The following is a 25,027-nucleotide window of genomic DNA, read 5'->3' as shown; positions in this document are numbered from 1 at the left end:
TCTCTCTCTTACACCATACCTTGCACCCGCTGAGGTTGGCATTTACCCATGATTTTAATGAGATGAGCTATAGCAACGATGAACTTATCTAATTCATTCAGAGCACGGGAAATTTTCCTCAGCTGACTGACACTGCCAGAAGGAGACACACATTAATCAGCGAGACGCAGAAGACACATAAACCAACACATGAGCTCATAGAGACCGTTGAAAGGAGGTGTGAACGTTCACTATTTTATTTGCACATGTACACACATGCCTCAAAACAGACCCAAACACCATTTAAGGGTTTGGTAAGTTAGAGAACAAAACAAACATGAATCCTTCCTGTTAAACTCAACCTAATGGTTTCCTGTTCGCATGCACACGTTTCTTACTGAAACTGTGAAATGTAAAACATAGCTCTAATATTTAGTTGCCGTCTCTCTTAAAATCCACATCTTATTTGTCTCAAAGCATTAAAACTCCAATTTCCCCAACTATGCCATTTCTAATTGGAAGATAAATTAAGTAGCCCGAAGTGATGGCTTTTTCCCCTTTTACCCCGATTAACCTCCATGTAATGAAGAAAAACAGCAAGTGTCTGTAATGCTGCTTAGTTATTTATGATGTTGTTTTGGCCCAGGACATATTTCCTTGTTGCTGGTGTAACATTGGGACATTCTTCTCCAGACATGGTTTACAGAGCCAACAGCATGTTTCTGAAGTCGCTGACTGGCCAATGACATTCCAGCTGCTCCCACGGTAACCAGTGGCAGGGGGATGAGGGGCTGGTATTTAGCTTTAGACGTGTTAATATATATAATATGTACATATTGTATTATAGGTACATATAATTGATGTTTTTGTGATTATATTAGGCAGTGCGTATTCTCGAGTCAACACAACATGAAGTATTGGCTGAACACAGAAAATGTAAAGTTTATGTTTTGGCAATTTGGACTGTCTAAGGAACTGGCAAAGAAATAGCTTTTCAAACAGCAGTTAAGTGATTTGTGTCAGAAATGAATTGGCTGAAATTGTCTGGTCAGGATTTGTGAGGTTCAATGTAAAGACTTTAGTGGGAAAAGCTTAGTGGCAGATTCTGCAGAAGAAGCAATGAAACTCCTCATACACACAGAGTACAAAAGTAGTTTCACTGGCTTCCAGATAAGCTAAAGTAATAACAGTGCCATCTCAGCTAATTTTAGCTCTGTATTGAATGTGCCGCCACTGGTATTCATGGCAACATTTCTGGCTGAGCTTAGCAGTGTGTTCACTCTCTCTGTATCTGTCTCACTCTTCCCTATTCTCTTTTCTTTCTCTCAGTTTGTTTCTCCTGTCTCTCTCTTCTCCATGTTCATTCCTTTCCTCCTCCCCTTCGATTCCCATATCCCTCTTTCCTCTCCTTTTCATTCACCACTCTTTTTGAAAGCAATCTCATCCGATTTGTTATGTGGGGTCACAGCTAATGCCTGACATTTCTAATCTGGGAAACACCAATGCGATCATTTCCACATCGGTTTCTGGAGAATAGCAAAGCCTCTTTAGAAAAGTAAATATCTCCTTATACCTGCTATGATTGGTGTTTTCCTCCAGCTTATTCAGCTCTGCAGTTTGAGCTGCATGAAAACACAGACTTAAACTCAGCCTTACATAACAAAGAGTAATGAGTACTAAGAATAGAACTCAAGATATTCTTACTCACAGCTGAGCTCACCTTTTCTTTGCTGACTTTCTCTGACAAAGTTTTAAAGGAACGTTTATTTTTGCACTCACTAATAAGTGAACTCTGAGAGATACTACAACTTTTCTGTATTCCATATGCTTGTTGGGCTCACGAGATATTCGATTATGACTTCCACTTGAAACAATAATGTAAGCATTCTCATTTCCAGTCCCAGTCTTGTGACCTGGCCTGCCATATTGAGATTGACCACATCAATTTTGAATGGCTTCGGTCCAGCAACAAGGAATCACTTGGCTACCCAGTGGTAGAAACATCAATGCTTTGGCACAGGAACAAATGGACAGAAGCTAATTTCCATGAAACATTGCGTATGCAAGTTGACAGATACTTCAAAGCTGGAGTTGGTACAGATCGGTTGCTCACTGCTTCATACGCTCCCAGTTTACACTTCCACTGAATGTTTATTTTGTTAAAAAAATGCTCTTTTTTTTCTTGGTCCATGTAGCTTAGTCTGCATGAGTATAAATGTGGCAAGTAAAATAATGAAATTCTCCACAGGAAAAGTCTGGTTTTATAGAGCATTAAGGCATTAGGGTCACGTGAGGAGGTGAAGTATGAAGTACAATAAACTGAAAAACACTGCTAACTGAAAATAATGATTTTATACTTAAATCCTAAAACTCAACTGGGATACTAGGTGTAGGGAAGGATATGATACCTTCAATACAACACCCTGCAAATTTTTCTTCTTTTTACTTTGAGGAGAAAATCTGTTTTTATTTATTTTTACATCAAACCAACATTTCAGAATACTCAAACACTGTATTGCTGTTCATCGTCAACTCCAGGTCCCCAAGGGGCATTCTGTCCGTCAGCCAGGTTAAAACAGGACATATGGAGACAAAGGCCATGCACGACAACAGTGTTGATTACATGAATACTTGAATATGTTAATGGAAACAGGAAACATTTTACTATAGCCAAAACCATGATCAGCACCAAGTACTCACTTCTTTGATGAGAAATGTAAATGAAGTTCAGCCATCAGGCTTTGGTTGTCTAAAGAATTGCCAGTAAGTTTGAGATTTCCTGAACAAAGGATGGGGAGGAGACTTCTGAAGGAATGGCCCCATTTACCTGTTCATTCAGCCTGTTTTCATTTTAGATTTGTTTAAGACCTATGCTTTGACACAGCCCTCATTGGCTCATGCAGATGCAACAGGCTTTCAACTAACTGGATGTAAAACCATCCATGGTACAGTAAGACACAAGAGCAGCTGCTCTAAAAGACCAATAAGGTCTGTTTGGGGCAGCAGTCAAGGGGAGTGGATGGGTCAAACAACAATAAACTTTCAAATGGGAGAATGGGGTTTGAATCCTTTGTGATTCATGTGATGATAATTTTCCTAAATACCACAAATTTCTTTTCTGATTTTAAGTGATCAGAATACTTAACGTAAACCATATGTTTGATACAGACGCTACATTGAGCTTCCGTATGGGAAGTGGTAAAAGGATGACTGTATTCCAGGAGCTGGGATGAGAATAGACTCTTTTCCACTATCAAGTGATTATTAGAACAAAAGAAGCCATGTGAAAATGAAAAACAATACAGTCACAAACAAGCGAAAAGGGTGAAAATATATCAACTAAATAACTAAAAAACAAACTGCTGAGCCCTGTTACCAAAGCATGCTGAGGCCCAATACGCTTACATTAATTTTTTATGTGTGTTTGCATGTGGCGTGCTTACCCATGGCATTTTGTGAGTACCGGTAATTGTTTCAATTAAATGTAGACTGTGTGTTTTTGTGTCGTAAATGTTTGTCCAAGGAAACCATTCTGGTAGAGCATGCATACAAAAGGATGCTGTTAAACCAGCAAGATGGAAGACGTGGGAGAGGCTGACATTCAGTGCTCTTAATCTAAAGGGGGTTAGTCATTCTTCTCAACGATTCTTCATAGATTTTAAAGTAAAACCTAAAAAGGTCAGAGGTTGAAACAATCCACCTTAATTACCAACCTGAGAAGAATTGACCTGGGGAGACGGGAAGAGTTCTGAAACAGACGTCTCAGGAGAATACTGGTGAGGTAGAAGGGGAGCCTTCAAAAGGAAGAGGTGATGCAGACAGTGAACGTTCTGCTGACTCAGAGGAACTACTGTATGTGTATACTTTACTGCAATTAGGTCATGCCCTTTTCTGCAGGAACTTAAGTCGCCTTCAGACATGCTCTGTAATCCCTAAATGCTCTGCTGATTTTAAAACGTTTGCGTCATGTTACAAAGACAAGCAGGGTCATTTGTTTTCATAAACTGTTGAACTGCTGTTTTCAACATCTTCTTACTCAAGACCTGGTAACATTTCTGCAACATTTTGAATAAATGCAGAAACTTCGCAATTCAACAAGCAAAAAGACAGTTTTTGAACGTTATTGAATATGGCATCTCAACAAAATATTGGTTGATAATTATGGATATTATATTCACATTTTGAAGCCATAATAAATGCATTGATTTTATAGGTGCATAGACGGCTGGAGCCGGCTTGTTTTACACTGATAACTTTGATTCCCTTCTCCAAGGGCAGGCGAGCAAGTGAAAAGTCTCTGACCTTGGTTATCATACGCATAACATATCTGGTTAGCGGCCAGACGGTGCATTAAATCTGTGTTAGTTGTGTTATTTAGAAGAATGTCAATGTGACCCTTTTAAAGAGCAGAGGGAAATGAGCTGAAATTCACAGTGAACAAGCAAAGTTACAAATTAAATGTCTGAAAAGAGCTTTATAGTGAATGAGTAGGTGCTCTAGGGTAGGGTTTCCAAAAAAACCATGCCATGCCAAACATCTTAAAGGACAGCCCTGTACCCCCACTTTGAAAAAGCCTGTTCTAGGGGTTTCCAGGGTTCTTTTCATACATTTTCAAACGTACCCTTCTTTTCACCCTCTCTTTAGAGTCTTAAGTCTCTGAGTCACTCTGCCACCTCCTGATAGCAAAGAGGAATGCATAAAATTCTGATTTAGTAAGCTGTTTATGGTGAAATAAACCCATAAAAGGGAAGGAGCCACTCCACAGCCCTAGATGTGACGTACTTGATGTCTTAACAAAATGAGTGTATGGCTGCCTGCCTGCCGGACTGGCTAGCACGGAGCTCTAATTTGGGTCTGGTGGAAGCCCCCTCTCTCACTCCTGTTGTCGTGTCGTCTGTGACTCTTAAACTCGCCCTCTGGCTACACGCCTCGTGTACTGTGCAAGAAGAGCACTTCACACATCCCCAGTGAAACCAGAGCTCTGTCTTCAGCCTTCGGCCTCATGCCTTGCCATGTCCTCTGGGCTATTTATACTCCAGCAGTGGCTACCTCTGCCAATGTCAGACCACAGCATGCTGGACTGGAGCTGTGTGTATGTGTGCATGCCTGCGTGCGTGCATGCATGCGTGTGCGTGCGTGTGCGCGCAGATGTGTATGTAGGTGTATGTGAGTTGAAAACAGTGCATTTGAAAAAGGATGTAGGCAGAGATGTGCCAAAGTGTTAACACAAATTAGCATGGTAGCACTAGATTAGATCCCTCAAAATGAGTCATTATTGGGTGAATTAGTAATACTCAACATGATGGAACTAAAAATGATGTTTCAACTTAAGAGGGAACAATTTTGTATCAATGAAGATTTTGTAAATAATTTTAGGTAACATCCCAAGAAGAATGTCAAGAACTTGTTTATCTTATCATTGTGAAAACTTCATAACAAAAAATCGATCTGTATAACACGTGTTTAAACTCATTTAGAATGTGAACGCTAAAAGAAAGCAGAAAAGGTCAAACTTGACTTATAGTTAGATTTCTACGAGGTTGTGTTTTGGAATATTCACTCGGCTCTTAACCCTCTGTTCTTGATAATTGCAGATGCCGCTAATTTTTTATTGTCAATCATACAGAGAGAGTACAGAACTTTCAACACTGATGATCCCATTCACTGAATTGACTCGTATTGTCATGACAACACAAGCACCGCTATTGACCAATGATTATTGCAACAATGAACCAAATACAATCAATTTATCACTTAATATATCCTCAGAGGAGAACTGATAGATGGAGCGAAAGTAAAGGATAAGAGTTGGAATAGGTAGTGTGAAATTTGACCTTTTGATTTAAATTATAAATGGCAAAAAGTTTTACAAATGAAGAATTTGAGTTTCCAAGTAATCTCAGATTACAGAGGCTGGAATTCACATAATCTTCTGTTTCTTAATCATAAAAATAAATGAAAGAACTTTTTCTTATTTGTATTTTAGTCAGTTGTTCTATCTGGGTTTACTTTATTCAAAGGATTTTCCTTTGCTGCCTCTGTTACTGAGCTCCTTTTTCATCTTGCATGATGAGCTCTGTATGATTGCTGAGAAATCTTTGGTGACAGAGAACATTTTGCAGATTCTCTTTAAAGCTGTTCTTAAGTGCTGCTACAGTTTTCAACTCCTCTGTGAACCTAAAGGCTCCATCCGTATATCCAAAAGTCCTTTACTCCTCCTCCTCTACTTCTTCTGTCTGCCCCCCCCCCCAATCTAATTTTCTCTTTCTCTCCCACACTTTCTCGTTCTGCTTCAGTGAAATACATCAAGGAGATGTCAGCCTTCTTTAAAAGCTCGGGGTCCCCAGGCGCTACCCTCCCCTGGGAGTCTCCCCCCTCCACACCCCAGAGGGGCACTGAGCTCTCGTCCGCTGACGTGAAGGAGCCCCGCATCATCCCGCTGAAGATGTGCCAGGTGTCACGAAAACAGTGCCCCCCGGACACGGAAAACAGGTACTTCTTTTCCTCAAAGTGCCTACATTTCTGTTTTATTTGATGTGCAGTTCATACATTTCTGAATCATAAAGATTCTGAAAAACCTGAAGATGACAAAATGGCTTACAGAGAATAATGTAAAAGGGACTTCTTACACCATCTTGCTCACATATTCTCTTTGTCAGCATCTGAAACTTCCTCTCTCCACCCTCAAGCTTTTCTCACTTTGCCATTTATCTTTCATTTGTCTAACTGCCCTTCTTTTCTTCTCGCTTCTCCTCTCATCTCCCCTGCCAGGTATTTTGAGGTGATTTCATCCAGCAGAAAGAACTCTGTGTTCCTGCGGGCAAAGGACCCAGCCATGGCCCAGTCCTGGTACAATGCCATCCAGGCGGGTGCTGCCAACCTTCTACCACGAGTGAGAGAGGAGGTGAAGAGCATGCAGCCAGGCGTGGAGGTCAAACATCTGGGATGGATTACAGAGCAGGTATGAAAGGACACAGACAGACATGGTCCATGCTGTTAGACCTTCTCTGCAGGGTTATGTTTCTCATGTAGTTATGTACTGATGTTTGTTTGTATTGTTTTTATATTGTGCACAGCAACACTGGAATACAGAAAGCACATGCACACAAAGAAGTTCTTGGGTGTGTAGTCGGTCAAACTCTGTGCTGTGTTGTGTAGAAAGTAGACACACTTTGTAGGCTAGCTTTTCAGCTATTCACTCCACATCAATACTGCAACAGGTGTGGAGAGACAAAACACTAGAGCCCGACCGATTAATCGACCAGCCAATAGTATCGGCTGATATTAGCATATGAAGTTGCTATCAGCATCGACTAATTTTAACTCTGATATGTGCTGCACCATATCGGTCGGTTCCTACAAATCACTGGGTTTCTCTTGTTAACATGCGAGCACCTTACCATGGAAAATGAAAAAAAACATTGCTGGAGATATAAATAATATAAATAAAAAGGGCTTAAATAACAGGACTTTCTTGCATTGATGCTTTCAATGCCTGTGTGTCATCATTAAGTAAGTCACTAAATGCTACATGATAGCAAACAAAGTCAGAATAATACACTCTTTGCATAGTAAGCTACACAACTACCTGAGATGGGACAAAGTACAGCTAAGGTAAGTGCAGCAAATTGTGTAGGTCAAATTTCACTCAAAAATCTATTTACAGTAAGACATTTCGCTTTAAAGTATTAACATTTCAACAAACCTAAAAGTTAAAGATATACCATCAGAAACGCAAACCTGCCACATTTAAAAGTCTGTTTCATTCACACGAAATTACTTTTAACGTTATATACCTTGTTACTAATGCACAACATCACATTAACATGAGGTCATGTACCAACCTGATCCCAGATTGTAGCTGTAATAATTTGATGTCCATGGGCGTTATACATGTGCTGTGTATGATAATCATGATGATCATGGAGTATCATATTAACGAGTTAGAATGATTTCTAAAGTCTGTTACCAATGTGCATGTGTACAGGTGACCCAGGGTCCAGAGAAACCCGTCCTGGCTGTGTTGACTGACAGAGACCTGCTCCTGTATCCTTCACTGCCTGAAAGCAAAGAGAGCCTGAACAGCCCCACCAAGAGTCACCCGCTTATTGCTACCAGGTTAACATGCACACATGCTTCCATACATACACATTCACCTACACCAAATCAAGAGCTAAGAATGGAAACACTTTGGAGTCCTATGTCTCCCCCCTCACTCTCATAATGAAAGACATACTGTACATTTGGCATTTCTGAAGCTTCTCTCCTCCACCCTGAGCAGCCCACTTTCCAGTGAACAGACTTTCATATATATGTGTGTGTGTGTGTGTGTGTGTGTGTGTGTGTGTGTGTGTGTGTGTGTGTGTGTGTGTGTGTGTGTGTGTGTGTGTGTGTGTGTGTGTGTGTGTGTGTGTGTGTGTGTGTGTGTGTGTGTGTGTGTGTGTGTGTGTGTGTGTGTGTGTGTGTGTGTGTGTGTGTGTGTGTGTGTGTGTGTGTGTGTGTGTGTGTGTGTGTGTGTGTGTGTGTGTGTGTGTGTGTGTGTGTGTGTGTGTGTGTGTGTGTGTTGGCCCTGTCGAAGCACACACGCTCACTCTTTCCATAACTGGAGAATTGGACATTTTGGCACATAATTTGGAAAACATCAGTGGAACCAGAACCTATGAGTCATGTTTTTTTTCCTCCCCCTTTCTCTCCACGTCTCACTGTTCTCCTCTCTAAACCTCCAACATGACCCCCCAGCCCCCCACCCCCCTTTCTTTGCTCTTCTCACACATCCTTTTGAGGTAGTTTTAATTACCCTCCTTCATATCCTCATCCCTCTTATCAGTTCTCATATTTCTCTTTCAGACTGGTTCACTCCGGCCCAGGAAAAAGTTCTCCACTCCTGGACTCGGACCTCTCGTTTGGCCTGCGTTCTGGCACAAAGCAGGGCGTGGAGACACATGTGTTTAGGGTGGATTCTGCAAAGGAGCTGTCCACCTGGACTCATCTGCTGGTGGAGGGCTGCCATAATGCTGCTGAGCTCATCAAGGAGGTCACCACAGGTACAGATACACTGATTTGTTAAAGTTTCTACTTCATTGTCAGCCATGAGTTCAACCTTTTTTATCTTTCTGAACTATAAGGAATCACCAGAAAATATGTGTTTGAAATCATTTTAAACTTGTCTTCAAGTTGCTCGCCCGTGCCTGAGTGAGAAGAGAATGAAACAACCAAGGCTCAAGGTTTCCCTCCCACTGAGGTCACTCTCTTCCAAATGAATCATCTCATTGTTCTCAGTGCTGCTTTCATAAATTCACCCAAAGTAAAATGTGAGAGGCATATCAGTTCTGTGCTTAAGTTTAAATGTGTTATAATACATCTAAAAGAATACCTTTACAACCCCGTCATAATCTAGAGAGAAGGAATGAAATGTCCTTTTCTTTAGGGTACAATCGATCATTTAAATTTGAGTTAAATTGAAGTCCCTCTACTGTACTACAACCCCACACACATTACTGCTGTCACTCTGAAATTGATTGACATGTATTTAATAGTGACTTACAAAAGGCAAGGGAATTAATTGTTGTGATTTGGAGGAGTTGAATGATTTTTGTTGTTGTTGCAAGAGTCATCCAACATGTATTCTACTTAGTTTCAATTCTTCGTCTTGTACTTCTTTCTTACTTTCCTCTGCTAAATGTGTTGGTGTAATGAGAACTTTCAAACAAAAAACTCCCCAACAACTGGGTGTGGGTTGTAAATTCCTCCAACTTTGAAAAATCCCACATTCACCTGTAGGTGGAGCCATAACAAAAGAAGTTTTTACATGAGCACGTAACTCGAAAAACAACCTCACGTCTTATTTTAATTAGAATGTTTCTGCATCTGGTCTGCTGCTTCATTTGTTTTTACATTGTTTCTATTTTTGTCCTGATTTTCTCTCACACATTTTTTCTTTCCTATCATGTCATGAAACATTAAACACATTTTCTCAAATCTTTAAGAAATATTGATAATGCAGCCTTTTTTTCCCCCAGTCATACAAGCCATTCAATTTGAATGTAAATAGCTACCCGTGTAGTCATGTGGAATGAAGCTGCACTTAATGTCATAAGTTACTTTAAATGGTTCTGAGACTAGACTGACATACCTCAACGAAGTTTGAGCATGAAGTGACGACCAGGAGGAGAGTCAGGAGTTCTGATTCTGTTTAACATTGGAAAAAAAAAACCTGCTTCATCCCTGATCATAAACGTTTACGGCTATTCTTATTCATTCTAATCTGCTTACATCGTGGGGAAAAATGCCTATTGTATTCGTGGGTAGACTGTAATATTTTCTATCAATATTCCTGAAATCTATTTAACCATGAAACAGTTAGCAGCTGGGAACAAAATGCAGATTACTTTCTGCCGAGACAAACATCTTACAGCATAATATCACCCTGTCTGACAAAGCAGGATTAGGATTTATGATTGATTGTTTCTTTTACAATGATTTGTTTGAAGGAAGGGAAGCTTGTTTTAATAGGTTTTCAGGAAAATCTTGAGAGGCTTGTTTCAGGTAGATCTACATGTGAGGTGTCCTATTAGTCTGTGTCTGCTCTCAGGAACATGAAGTATTTTTTTTTTCTACTTCTATGATCTAGATTCAACATTTTTGTCCTCAAGTTTCCCCTGAAAACTTCAGTCATCCTTGGCAAGACAGAAACTGGTTCACTTACAGTGCGGTGTAGCAATGTGATGTTGTAACATTGCCATCTGCTGGTTGTATTTGGTGTTGCCAAACTTTCTGTCCAAACTCTGAAAAGCTCTAATTATAGTATCAGAATTAGAACAAGTGTCCTATTTAACTGAGACTTGGGCCAATCTCTTTTCAGAACAAAGAGCATTATTTGGCTTTATACTTCTATTGCACAATGAATGAATTCAGCCATTAATTGTCTCAAAACAAAATTGAAACAGGAGCAAATGTAGTTGTTTTTTTTTATTATAACTTTTACGCTGATAACGACCAGTGATTACATTACAATCTGTACTCTGCCTCCATGTAACCTTTTCGTTCCTTCTGTCCAATCAGCATGTAGTTGGAATGGGAAGGAGTGCACCCTGGGAGTGCACATCGATGAAGGCTTCTCACTGTTCACAGAGGACATGGGGGTCAGGAAAAGTGTTCTGCTCCAGCAGCCCTTCGAGCGCCTGCGAATGTCCTCGGACGATGGAGTCCGCATGATGTTCCTAGACTTTGGAGGCCCCGAAGCTGAAATAGTGAGTAACTTATTCTTCTGTTGGACTTTCCCAGGATGTTGTATTTTAATAACGTTGCAGAATTATAACCGTCATAACTCAGAGCTTTTTAAGGAAATGTATCTGAAGGAAATGTTCATGGATAATTTAATTGAAGGTAAATGTCGATCATAACGCATCTGATATTTTGTTCAATTTTAAAACAGATTAACAAACAAATTGATTGATCGATTGTATCTCTTAAAATAGAAATAAAACGTTTACGGTACAGTGTTTTTGTCGGCACTTTATAAATCCCTCATGAAAGAAGACAAACATGCTTCACCAGAAAAACACTTCAGGTTACATTTTTACACAATTTGAAAAAAAAACCAATGAATCCATTTAAGTTATTTAAACTTATATTTTGTAACTCAGTCCATTTACCAGCATTTCCCTTCAAGAGGGTAAAGTACATTTCTTGATCTTCCTCTGTAGCAGCCTGCTTACCTGTCATTGGATTGACATTTCTTATCTGACTCAAGAAATGAGCTGTATCATACATGAGGACTCTGTTTGCTGATGAAGGCCGTTACATGTGGCTTAAAGCTGGTAATGTTGAATATTTCCAAGGTCAAGACTGAACCTTTATGTGAACCATGACATAGGAGTTTAAAAAAAATATGTAATAGTATGTAAATGGTAAATGGACTTGAGCTTGTATAGTTTTTTTCTAGTCTTCTGACTACTCAAAGCGCTTTGATACCGCAGGTCACACCTACACATTCACACACTGATGGTAGAGGCTGCTATGTAAAGTGTCCATCACGATTAACTAATCCCATTCATACACATTCATACACTGCCAATAAAGCAGTGGGAACAAGTTGGGGTTAAGTGTCTTGCCCAAGGACACATCGGACATGTGGCTGCAGGAGCTGGGGACCGAACCCTCGACCTTCCCGTTGAGAGATGACCGACTCTACCAACTGAGCCACTAACACTTAATTCTTGCTCAAACAATTCTAACATTTTTTTCTGACTTGTGTTCTTCTTCCCACTTCTCTCTCTTCTCTCAGCAACTGGACCTTCACTGTTGCCCGAAGACCATCGTCTTTATCATCCACTCTTTCCTGTCTGCTAAAGTCAAACGACTTGGCCTCCTGGCATGATGACAGCGGACCATAAAGAGTATCACCTATAGGAATAATCAATAAAAACACACAGAACAGAAGACTCTGCCACATCAGAGGGTGTGCTCCCAGAAACAGACTCTGACTAACCCCTTCTTTTCTCTTAAGTTGTCATCTTTGATCCAACATCTCCTGCTGTTTAGAGGGGAATGAAGAGAAAACTACAAGGCTGTTGGAACTTAGCTTAACTAGTAGTTAAAAAGGTTTAGAAAGATTTTTTTACAGATGGCCTCAGCCTGCAGCCATTTAAGAGATCTGTAAATCTGTGAAATGTGTAAGAGTAGGTCATGACACTTGATGATGGCGAACTGTGTGAATATGACCGCCTGCATTTTAATGTTTCCAAGCGTCAAACCCCAGTCATTTCACGTTTTTTTTATTCTCCCCCATTGTTCAGTTTTGTTTAGTTCCATGAGTCACAGCAGGCCTTTGTCCCGAGCATCCTTTCATCTTTCAATCTTTGTAAGCAGTCATAACAAAAGTGATGTCACAAATGTCCTGATGGATGTTGGACAAACATGTTTTTGATGAAGGCAGCTTGAGTGGAGTGACAGAATGATGGGGAGCGATCAATAGTCTGAACGTCATAGTGTATAACTACACAATATTCTTTTGATGTGAATTTGAAGAAGCTATCAGCTACCAAATGCTAAATCATATCTATTTTATTATAAGTGAAAACTCTTTTCAGTTGTCTCTGTGTCTCTCCCTTTTTAAAGCGTGCTCATGATATAATGTCTAACAAAGATGACGTGTGATAAAAGCCCTTTTTAAAAAAAATCATGTTTTAGTTTAACCGACTCAGTATAGAATGGTGTTCATTTTTCTTTAAAACATCAACGCTATATTTTTTTCATCTTGATTAAAATAAAATCCAAATAAGAGCTCTTGTGTTTCTAAAATCACATCGATAAAGGCTGTTTCTAATCATGCTTCAACAGTTTGCTTAAAGAGTGCCGGTCAGAATGAGCTACAAAATCATCCAAACACGTTTCTTATGTTACAGTGTATTTATCAGATCGATCAACACTGAGGACAAACAGGCTTCAACTAAAGGTCGTCTATTTGTACTCCATTGTTCCAACATTTTGAGATTTGAGTTGACCATGTTAACAATGTAGAGTTGTTTACATCATTACGTGTTTTTCTTTTTTCTTTTTGCTCATTTGACTGAACTTCTACTACTTGGGGCCTTCTCTCTGTGTTCGTCACTAAACAGACTTGTATTAATATATATTTCAAAACTAAACCATGTTTGTTTTCAAGAAAAAAAACACATTATTGTATATTCTTATTTAAACAAAGGTGTGCCTTGCAGGGTTGTTTGTATATAAACATGTAATAAACTTTGTTAACTTTTACTTTTGACTTTTTAAGTGTTTGATTGACCACATGTAACCGTCCCTCTATTACTTCAGTTCTTGTTGAAGTTTACCTGAAAACATCGACACTATCTTAGACTATCTTAGACTTCTTTAAATTCTTTTTTTTTTTAAATAAAATAAATCACTTATCGTTTTCAATATTTTAGCTGGCGAGTAACTGCACTGCGTCTGTCAGTAGCTACAGCACGCTTAAAAAAAAAAAAAAGATGTTTTATATGAAATCATTTCAAAACAAAGAAAACATTGAATACACGACAGGCGGGTATAACTCAGAATATAGTGATGCATATTCCCATTTTTTATGTTTTCCCCTAGAAGATTGTGGGCATTTCGGAGATCAATCACACATTTTTTTGGAAGTAATGTATTTGTAATACACCTCAGTTCTTTCAAGTGCTCTGTAGAACATTTTAGGATCCTTCAGATCTTTGTTTTGGTGCCCAAACATTTTTGATGCCTCTTTTTTTTTTCAGCAGCTACAGTCTGCTGATTTCTTTTTAAGAAAAATAAACAGTGCGTACCTTTCTTACACTAAACAGACAAAAGTCAGTGACTTGGTGGACATAATGGAGCAATGAGCAAATTCCTGGCCCAGATATTGCCTCAGAAACTGAACTCAAAATAAATGACTAATGTTCTGTTTGAGTGAACAATGATTCGGTATCTGTTTGCTTCACCTGTTGGCCAGAACAACCATTTAAGGTCCGTGTGGCAATTTAATTCCATTGTACACTGCCATCTAGTGGTGACAAAAATCTAATAGTTCATCCACACTAACTCAAAGACACTAATTGCCTTGGTAAAATATGTTATGTTTGACATTGACGCTATTTGGTGAAATCTTTATGGTGACAAATCCTTATTTTTTTCCACAACCCTAAAGTCTACCTCATCTTCTCTCTCACTGTAGAGAAACATACATTCAGGTGCACAGTGTGACCAACAAATCATCACATTGTGTTTGGTATCTTGGTACGAGTGTTATTCATTTATGACCAACAAAAAGTCTTAAGTATCAACTAAAAAATGTTTCTTTGTTTGACCTCCTTATAATATCTATTCCATGTTTCCTGTAATCAAGCCTGAATCCCACCTCTGAGGATAATCCAGATTTTTAGGATTAAAATTTTCCCAATCCTACTCAAAAGTTTTGAACGACACAAACTGGAGGTTTTATCTGAAAGAAAAACTAAATTACCCGATCTAATATTTGGGTTACTTAATCTTTGGAGCCAAACAAATAATTAAAATATTTTAAGTTGAGGTAAAATAAATTATGTTAAAGGATATATATGTCTGCCTGCCTGTTACATGAGTTTTGTGTTCTTGTGTCCAACCAGTCCAGCACCCATCCGACAAGTCCCACCTGGAGATGGTCTGCATCAGCTCACTAGTCCTAGCAGCAGCCTGATCCAGGGTGTCAGAGAGGAGCCAGTTGGGAATCTCAGAACACACAAGAGACGTCTTATCGCTGTCCCTGCTGGATTGTCTGGAGGCTGAATCTCTCTCTTTGTATTTGAAAAGTTCTGCCTCATTCTCCATTTTGGATGGATCAAATAGGTTTAGTTAAAGATTTGTGTTCTGTTGAGAATAAAACAACATACACAGCTAGATCTAGTGCTGATATTAACACAAGTACCTTTAAAGCAATGTATACAGTGACGTCTTAAAATGACAGTGATGTCATGATTATTTGTTGGTTTGAAGGCCCCCCTGGTGTCTGTTTTGACGCCTGCAAACTGCATTCCCTTGGTAAGCCACAAGGGGCTCTGCTTTCCCTGAATGTCACAGACTGGAGCTCCTTACAATTTATTTGAACCTTTGTTTTTATCCAGACTTCAGAGAGATCTTACTGTAACATCTTACACACAGTGTTTATGTGTAACCATGGTTACAGCAGAGACTCAGGTAATATCAGCAGAATGTACAAAAAATCTTAAAGTTGTCATACATGAGAGAAGAGCAGAATGATTGGACACCTGTTGATTGGATTTTTAAACACATTTGTTGAGGATGAAACATGAACTTTAGATGTTATAATGTAGGTCAGGGGTGGGCAACTGGCGGCCCCCATCAACCCTCAACGTGGCACTCAGGTAAATTTTTTACACATCAATTAATTGGAAACATGAAGAAAACATGATGAAATCTGAAATATGTCCATAATAATATTTGATCGCTGGTATATGTTGAGTTAAATTTGAGACATAATTGACTGTAATCGTTTAATTTGGCCCTCTGGCAGTGAGAATTAAATGAATGTGGCCCTTGCTGTCACCAAAGTTGCCCATCCCTGATGTAGGTGAAGCAAAATCTGAAGATTTGTCCAGTTGGTTTACTTAAAACGCAAAGCATCATATTTTTATTAATGGCTGTTGGAACTCTTCCCATTCAAAAATCAGATAAATGTTTAGACAGGCCTACGGGTAAACATGTCCACCCAGTCTACCTTCTGTGATTGATCTTTGTTTTACTGTGCCAATTATAGTGATAGCAGGATGTTATTATGTCAGTGTGAGAGCTATCTTTGTTCAGTTTCTCTTTCTTTATGTTCTGTGTTGATGTAAAGCACTCTGTGAACTGTGTCTGTGAAAAGTGCTTTAAAAATAAAGCTTTCTGACTTACCTACTTTTAAAAGCAAACTTAAAAGTTAGAGAAGCAAAAGTGACTGTAAAGCTGTAATATTAAGTGAGCAAAATAATACATCATCATACATAATACATTCCCTCTGGAATGTAGTGCAAGTTACATTTAAGTACAACAAAATTGTACTGAAGTGAAGCACTTTTCAGAGTTTTCTTCTCCTTTCTGTATCGTGAATGTTTGCTCTGACTGACTTCTCAGTGAACACACGTTCAGTTCAGAGAAATATAACACTCTAAACTCAATTCAGTTCAATTTTATATCATTTAAATGAATTGAACAACAATCTATGTCTCCCTATTCTTGTCATCTATGCACATCTATCTATCTATCACAATCATTCATGTAAAGGCATTATTGGTGAGTCTTCTGTACTTTCCATATTTAGCTGTAAGTTTTAATCATCTCTGTCTTTTTCTTAACGATCGGTTGCACTGAGTAACTTCAGAGAGCAGACATCGCCCTTACACAGTCCTTATTTAACAGGCCCAGCTGGTGGTCTGACAGTTTTATTAAGTCCAAACAGATCTGTAGAATGGGCCGAGAGGAGATGTGGATGATGAGCTGTTTAAGTCAGTGGGGTGTGTGATGGAGACAGTTAGGCCTGCTGCTAGCTGCATTGTAAAAAAAAAAAAAAAAAAGAAAAAAAAAAAGCCAACAGCTCCCTCTTATATGCTTTTACTGCCATGAGGCTGTGTTATCAGCGAGGCACAGATGCTGCTTGTTACTGTGTGAAGTGTAAGTCTGTGTGTGTACGTGCATATGTACAGGTATATTATGCATGCGTGTGTGTGTGCCTGAACACAAATGGAAGCTGTAGAGTCTGCTAATAACAAACTGTGAGTTGTATATATGAGCAAAACAGAATAGAGTGTTCTCATTTGATCATATCTTCTCTGTCCTCTCTCCTCTCCTCTCCCTCCTCCTTTCAGCCCTCCCTCCCCTTGTTGAAATGTTACCGTGGTAACGGCAGGGAGCGTTCACATTGGCTGCGTCCATCTCTCCCTTCCTCTGAAATTGCCAATCGGCCTCTCAGATCGGCTTGAGAGGAGGAGGAGATTGTGTGAATATATTTTGATTAACAAAAATGGAAGGGCACTTAGGAGGGGGAGGGGGGGAATTGTCAGAAAATATGATGTTAGTAAGTGAAGGGGAAAAGTGAAAATGTTGCATTAGATAGACACTCTACAAGCCCTTCTTTTGAGTCAAAGACTGGAGAGAAAATATTATTGCATTCAAAGAGAGGGAATATTGTCCCCAGGTAAGATAAGAAAGGCTCTGTTACATTTTTCTAAAGGACGTTATTATCTTTGATTATATTTCCGCACTCACAAGGACCATTGTGAATGAAGACTTTCAATAAACAAAAAGGATAGACTTGAGATGGAGCACACTATACTTCTAAAAGAATCGGTTCATCCCAACCTACCCTCTCTGAACTGTATAACCACTCTGTGATCACAGAGGACCCACCCCCCCTCACCCCCTCCAGCCCTCCTTCCAGTTACTGCCATCAGGTAGACGCTACAAAGTCCCTCTTCTGGCCCGGAAAAACATCTACAAAAGATCCTTCATTCCCTCTTCAATAAGCACCCTGAACAAAAATCTAATTTTGTAACAGTCCTCTTTTAATGTCTTTGTGTTGTGTTTTTAATGTAAGTTTAATGTAAGTTGTGTTCCATGTTTGAGCCTTGCCAAAGGAGTATTTCAGTCACAGTTGGGACAGACAATACAATGTATGTCATCTCATCTCATCAAATCTCAATCTTTTTTTTTACTCTGCTGGCATTTTGTGCTGCTTTGGCCTTTGTGTTTTAGGTGTACTGACCTCGCTTGTAAGGAAATACATGGTTAAACTAAACAGTGCAAAACGGTATTACAAAATATAACCAAAATAATAACAAACTACAACAAGAGTGCCATGTGTTTGTCAGTCAGTGTGTGTTGGCTTTTGGGTGCCAGTTGAACATGAGCAATAATAGAGCCTATCTCATTCTTCATGTCATTGATCCAACAACTATACCAAACCAGCACCCTGTGTGTAAGGATTTAAATATTGTGCAAGTTATGCTATTCAGAATAGTTATAGTCTGATAAATGGATAACGTTGTTGTCAGTTGTATCATATCAGTATGGAGTAACAGGATGTCCACTTGTTTTAAGCATTCTAACTTTATGTTGTTATTGTACGATACGATGCTATACGATGCATATGATATTCAAAACAACAATGCACATGTAATAAGAAAAGTACATACCAGTGAATGCCACAAACATCTGTTGGACTTTACCTGCATTGCACAAGATCTCCAAAAAAAACATAACCAAACAAAGAAGCAGCAGCAGCTCACGAGTCCGGGTCACAAACAGGGCAGCGCTACCTGAAGTAACAACAAATTAAACCATATCTCTGCTGTTAAAATCAGTTCTATTGTTGTAAAGAACCGCACAGAAGGCCTTTTTTTTTTTTTGCTTTAACAGAAGTGACACTCCATCCAGATGTTAAGTGATTTTCTATTTCTTTTATTTTTAATATTTCATTATTTCATTATTGTCAACTCCTGTTTTATTTTGGTACCCTTGTCTCTGTTCCAGATCCTGCTCCTCATGTTTCCCCGCCCGGTGTGTCAGCCTCGACTTGATTGTACTCACCTGCTCCTCGTTATCTCCTGATTGTCTGTCCTTTTAGTCTTTGTGTGTCTTTATTGTTCTTTGTGTATTCTCTTGTGTTGCATTGTCCTAGCGTTTTTTTTGGATGATCCTCCAGTGTTTGACTTTGCCTGATTTTTTAATATGCCTTTGCGTTTTCCCTTGGACTTGTTTGCTTGAGCTTTTTGGATTTTTGTGAACTACACCCAGACTGTTTAATAAACCTGCCTTTTTGTGCCCAGCCTCTTGGAGTCTGCCATTGAATAATTTCTGGTGTATGTCTTTGTGCCAAGAACAACATTGGTAACATCTGTATTTATGAGCTATAGTTTTAGTTTTGTAGTGTGTTGATTTCATTTCAGAGTTCATTTTATTTGAATCTTATTATTATTATCTTGTATGGTTTAATCCTGTAAATTATTTCCTCCACTCTAACATGATGAAACAATAAGAAATGTTTTTTATCTTAATGGAAAGCGATCACAATGGATCAGTTATATATAAATGTCAAACGTCCTCTCAAATAAATGAACCCTATTGAACACTTGCTCTGCCCCAACACTTAAGAGTGAATATTGTTTCATTTCAGTCCTCTGAAAATGTTTGCATATATATCGGCCTTTATAGCAACTTATTGATAATATCAACAAAAAACAACATTTGAGATCTGTATGAATTCCTTGACCACATTTTTACAGTTAAGATGAATATTATTTTGTCAAACTTAAGACTTAAGACTTAAGACTTTTTTTTAAATTGTAATGAGTACATTTCTGTGTTAAGGCTAGAATTAACTGTCCTAAAAAAATGACCAATCTCAAGAAAGAATCAAAATACTCCATTACAGTAATGCCCAACTTGTAGTATGTATCACAACAGACAGATGGCAGTAGAGTATTGAGGACAGACAGAACATTTCAGGTCTGTCAGGTCCTAATGTGTGTTAGAAACAGTAGGGGTCTCTGTGTCTCCATACAGAAGAGACAGAGAGAGAGAGGGAGAGAGAGAAAGAGAGAGGGGGGGGGAGTTAGTGAGAGAGAGAGAGAGAGAGAGAGAGAGAGAGAGAGAGAGAGAGAGAGCGAGAGAGAGAGAGAGAGAGAGAGAGAGAGAGAGAGAGAGAGAGAGAGCATTTAAGCTTTGATTGGTCCTGACCTAATTTAGAGCAGGACATCCCACAATATTCAATACTCTATTTCTTGTTTTCTCTCTCTCCCTTCCTCGCTCACTCTTTTTTTTCCCTCCCTCTTAACACAAAAGGAGTGGAGAGAGGAAAGAGGGCAAGAGATTAATACTCAGGCTCGAGCAGAGCAATTCATATTCCAATTGGAAGAGCATGTTATCTATTTTCTCACACTTGTGCAGTCATTGTGCTTTTTCTTCCTGAGAGGCATTTGAATCAAAGCAGGATTCAACAGGAATCAAACAGGCACTTTCAAGGAACGGAGCAATGGCAATGACAACATTTAGTCTAGGTTCAAACTTTGTACAGAATCCAAATGAAACAACTGTGCAATCACTTTCAAATCAACTCCTCAATAACCATGTCAAATATGTACAGAGGGATGGGGTGGGAGTGAGGCTGACGCTGAATCCTGTGTCATTGGAAAGTCATTCATCCAAGCTTAATCAATCTGGGTTGTTTGATTCAATTCAAACTGCCTCCGAGGCAGAAGAAGAAGAAGAAGAAGAAGAAGAGACGGAAGGAGGCAGAAAATGAGAGTAGAGCTGAGCTGACTGTTTCTAACTTTGACAAGGCTTCTCTTCATCTTTTGTCTCCTTCATTTTACCCTTTCTTCCTTTCCCTTCTCTCTCTCATCCTCATCCTAGAGACAGGAATTATAGGTGCTCATTTCATGCTGAGGCACAGCTTAGATTTCTTTTTTTTTTCTCTAGTCACCAGTATTTTTTTAATATTGTTATTACTACTGTATGTCTTAAAGAGCAGGTTAGGGTTATTAAATATGCCAAAGCGAATTGTATTTTCGCTCAAGTAAGCTCCTTGGAAATATTCCATCAGGGCAGCCTTTTATTCTTTCCAAATGTAGTTATGAATTTTAAAGTAGACTTGTATTACTGGAGGAGAGAGGTGTGTGATCAGAATACTGAGCGGAGCCCAGATTGGAATTCCTTGTTCTTGGAGCATTGAAAGGGAGACTGTTGCTGTCAACAGAGAGGTAAAAAAAAAAAAAAAAGAAAGAAAGGGGTTATTATTGGCTGCTGGTGACAACAAGCACACATATGTTTCAGTTTTTATTTGAGGCATTTTAACATATACATACACAGAAGCTATTCTTCTCGTTTTTTATGTTGAGGGAGGAAGGGTAAATTATGTTCTAATATTCTAATGCTATGTTCAAGGTTTACAAGTAAGGGACATTGGATGGGGAAAAAACCCGCCAAAATCAATAAAGAAAAACATATTAGGAAACACATTAGCTACAGTAAGACGACAGCTAATGTTAGCATGCTTCGCTCCCTGACTTACAACACTGTTTAGTAGAATTACATTTAAAATGTGAAAGCGTACATTTCTAGCTGACTGTAATGTTAGCTGGCTAACAGTATTTGATGCTAACAGCCATTTTAGCCTGGAACTGCTCTAATGCTTACGTTAGCTGTTGCAACATAGCTGTTAGCCGATAAAACGTCAAAGATCCCCCATAACAGGTTCTCATGTCAGTTTAGGGCAGACACTCTTGAAGTTAATGGCAAGTTCAATGACTGTATTTTCAGTTTTTGTTACAGCTTCTCTCTGGCTTTCCGTCCTCTACACTGCTAATCTGGTTGAGAACGCTGCAAGGAGCCACATACATCAACAGAGCTGTCGATCATGACGTTACATCCGCTCTTATTTGCATCAATTATCGAATGAAAACTAAACTCAGAAAAATGAACACTTGGACATAAAAAAGCATGAAAATAACTTACTATCACAACAAAATCTGGGTTTGAAACAAATGTATTTGCCATGTATTCTAACTTTATATTTTGACCCATGTCAGGTCTAACATGGAGAAGGCACGGTCAGCTAGTCATCATGGGGAGCTCTGAATGTGTTGGCGTCATTCCAAGCCGACGTTGTTCCATCTTTCTTAATATGCAGTCCATGCTGGAAAGGCATACATTCCCAGCTAAAGTTGTCAATAAAGGTAAAGTTTGAGTTGGGCACATGTCACTGATTGGCGGTCCAAGTTTAGTGTTAAGTCTTTGAGGGCAGACACAAGTCTAAGACAAGTCTCTTACATCAAATACAGGTCTTCTTCAAAACATTAAGTGTTTGGGGCGCTGGTGGCGCAGTGGTTAGTGCGTGCGCCCCATGTATGGAGGCTATAGTCCTCAAAGCGGGCGGCCCTGGTTCGAATCCAGCCTGTGGATCCTTTCCCGCATGTCATTCCCTACTCTCTCTCTCTGATTTCCAGCTCTAGCCACTGTCCTATCTCTACATTAAAGGCAAAAAAGCCCAAAAATACATCTTAAAAAAAAAAACATTTGGTGTTTGAGGCAGTGCCCTTCCTTAATGTGTCGTCTTAAGCGACCCCCTGTATTGTCTGTATATAGTGTTACCCATCAAGATGGGCTACCAAGCGTTCTGAGCACACAGGGAGCATGGTATGATGGGGGCTATCTGTCTATCAAGATGTGCTTCCTCTGACATCAAAGTGTTTCATTATAGAGTTTCAGAACATGCTTAATTTTCCTTATACTCTGCGATTTCAGCAAGTAGTAGTGTTTTAAATTGATTCTGTACTGAGAGCATTAATTGATAGGATCTATTGGGTCTAGGTGCTTTCTATTGTCTATCGAGATACTGAAATCTAAACTAATAGAGTACCAACACTTGCTTTCCATACTCTGACAATTCATATGAAGTGAGAAGTGAATTAATGTGAAGTTACTTTTTTCTGGTAGTATTATTTGATAGAGGATACGGACAGCCTCTGCTATCCATCTGCACTATGGTGGCATTTCTACACAAGGCAGCGCATCTCAACAGAACGGCCCTGACTGCAGGTGATGTGTGTGCCATGGTGTCATTTGTGGAGTGTGGCATTTTGCTCACCAGATGCAGAGGGTTAGAATACATGACGGTCGGAAAAGACAATCACCTCGTAAACATAATGCACCAAAAATACATAATAAAAGAAATGAGCATGAGTCTCAAACCTCGAGTCAGAGTGGAGTCTGAAGTGTTCTTGGGGCAATTTAAAATCAAGTCCGAAAACATGTTTGTGTATGACTTAAAGGAGATCTACATTCACTTTCACCATGAATGATGTCAGTCTGGGACACCTATTGAGTAGCGTTAAGAAGTGGTGCTTAAAAACCTCCTTATCAATCTTACACTGGCAACAGTAAAATCCCTAATTACAGTTCATTTCTGCTGCTGTCTCTTTAAGGCCCCCCTCCCCATGTGCCCACTTACCTCCGATTGGCCAGCTCTGTTGGAAGTCGGAGGGTAAATTTGAGTGAGCTTCGGGGTGGGCGTGTCCTTGAAAGAGCTGGCGGTGTGGGCATGTCCTACAAATTTGATCCATGCTTACGTCTAACACAGGCCGAACCCAAGTCTGGGTCTCGCAAAGTCTCGTTCAGAGCAGCAGCAAACTACGTCAGGGAATTATACCAACAACTGTGTATCTTGTGTTTTAAAAAAACCTTGCCATGGTTTAGTATGGACATACAACATTGCAACATGTATGTAATATGCATCTGCATAATAGATCTCCTTTAAGTGGCGCTCAAGTCCCTATCTCTGGTAAGTTTTGTGCTAGTAGTAAAGCTAACTAGACATTGTGCTTAGTTTAGTTGTTGGGACAATGCTGTGGTTATGTAACACTCAATGTGTTAATCTACCTTTAAATATAACACAAATGTTACTATGCTTTGTATTTCACACGTTCATGTTGAAACCTAGAGAGTACAGCAGTACAACATTATAACAGCATTTAAGCTTCCCATCCCAAGTGGTCAGAGGAAAATGGCCGCCACGGGACAGTGGTGAATAGAAATGTTTCTTCAAGAAAGGCATTACATCAAAACTTTTAACAATTTGAGTCCACAAATCTACAGCTAATAATGAAATCACAATAAAATATGTCATGTGTGAAACAAAGCTGCATATTTGAATTGCCAAACATGTTTTTTACGGTGGGAAATCCTTTTTTATAGCAATACCATTAAACAGACACTTAGATTCACCACTTCCAACCCTCCACACACACACTTTATTCTGCCTTCAATTTTTGGTATTCATGAGCATATGCTCTTGTGTGAAGTCCCCTGTCAATAAATATGCGCAGTCTTAATTGTTCCCATCGTAATTAGACTACAGTTCTGTTCTTTTTGGCTCAGGTGTATGTTCAAGCTTTTTCTTTTGTTTGTGGTTTGGCACCTCAGATGATTTCCATGACAATCATTTGAGCGAGCAAGAAAAGGGGAGAGAGAGAGAGGGAGAGAGAGAGGGAGAGAGGAGGTGAGAAACAGTTGCTGGAATAAAGCCCCATCTCAATCTGAATAGCTTATTAATAGAGCTGGTCCCAGGCAAACAGATGGCAGCTGCCAAAAACAAACAGAGAAATCACAGAAATGAAAACCCTAATTCAATTAGGTGGGAAGCATTCCTCACTGCAGCACTTATTGAGCAGTTTTCATTAATTTGATCATCTTTTTTCATAAAGAAATGTATTGGAAAGAGCCTTTTTTCCCCAGAATGTTCATCCTGTGTTCATTATCTGAGGCTGACAAGCAGAGAAAGAAGAGGCCGCGAGCTGCATGTATGTGGGTGTGAGAAGAAAACAGGATTTAAGTCATTACGGGCTCACGGATGACAAATACAATTAAAGTTAGGAGTAAATGATTGAACTGCGGCATACATTGGGGGAAAATTAAAGACTAAAGGTTCTGGACTGTTTACTTACAAACATATCACATTAAAACAGTATCCCTAATCTTTACCAAGCAGCAAGCCAGTGTT

At 39.3% G+C, this 25,027-nt stretch overlaps 1 protein-coding gene across 1 annotated transcript in view; it reads left to right on the top strand.

Moving 5' to 3' along the window:
* The window catches only part of snta1 (syntrophin, alpha 1), a 33,715-nt gene extending 19,975 nt beyond the window's left edge, over positions 1 to 13,740 (top strand). The window contains exons 3-8 of the mRNA XM_061043292.1: positions 6,276 to 6,471; positions 6,751 to 6,940; positions 7,967 to 8,097; positions 8,827 to 9,023; positions 11,041 to 11,228; positions 12,266 to 13,740. Coding sequence (XP_060899275.1) covers positions 6,276 to 6,471; positions 6,751 to 6,940; positions 7,967 to 8,097; positions 8,827 to 9,023; positions 11,041 to 11,228; positions 12,266 to 12,358 — 995 coding nt within the window. The 3' untranslated portion in view covers positions 12,359 to 13,740. The remainder of the gene's footprint in view (positions 1 to 6,275; positions 6,472 to 6,750; positions 6,941 to 7,966; positions 8,098 to 8,826; positions 9,024 to 11,040; positions 11,229 to 12,265) is intronic.
* The last annotated feature ends 11,287 nt before the right edge of the window (positions 13,741 to 25,027 follow it).

The sequence above is a fragment of the Labrus mixtus genome, chromosome 7 (genome assembly GCF_963584025.1).
Source record: "Labrus mixtus chromosome 7, fLabMix1.1, whole genome shotgun sequence".
Classification (NCBI taxonomy): Eukaryota; Metazoa; Chordata; class Actinopteri; order Labriformes; family Labridae; genus Labrus; species Labrus mixtus.
The sequence above is the reverse complement of the archived record's forward strand: the minus strand, read 5'-3'. Positions and strand labels throughout refer to the sequence as shown.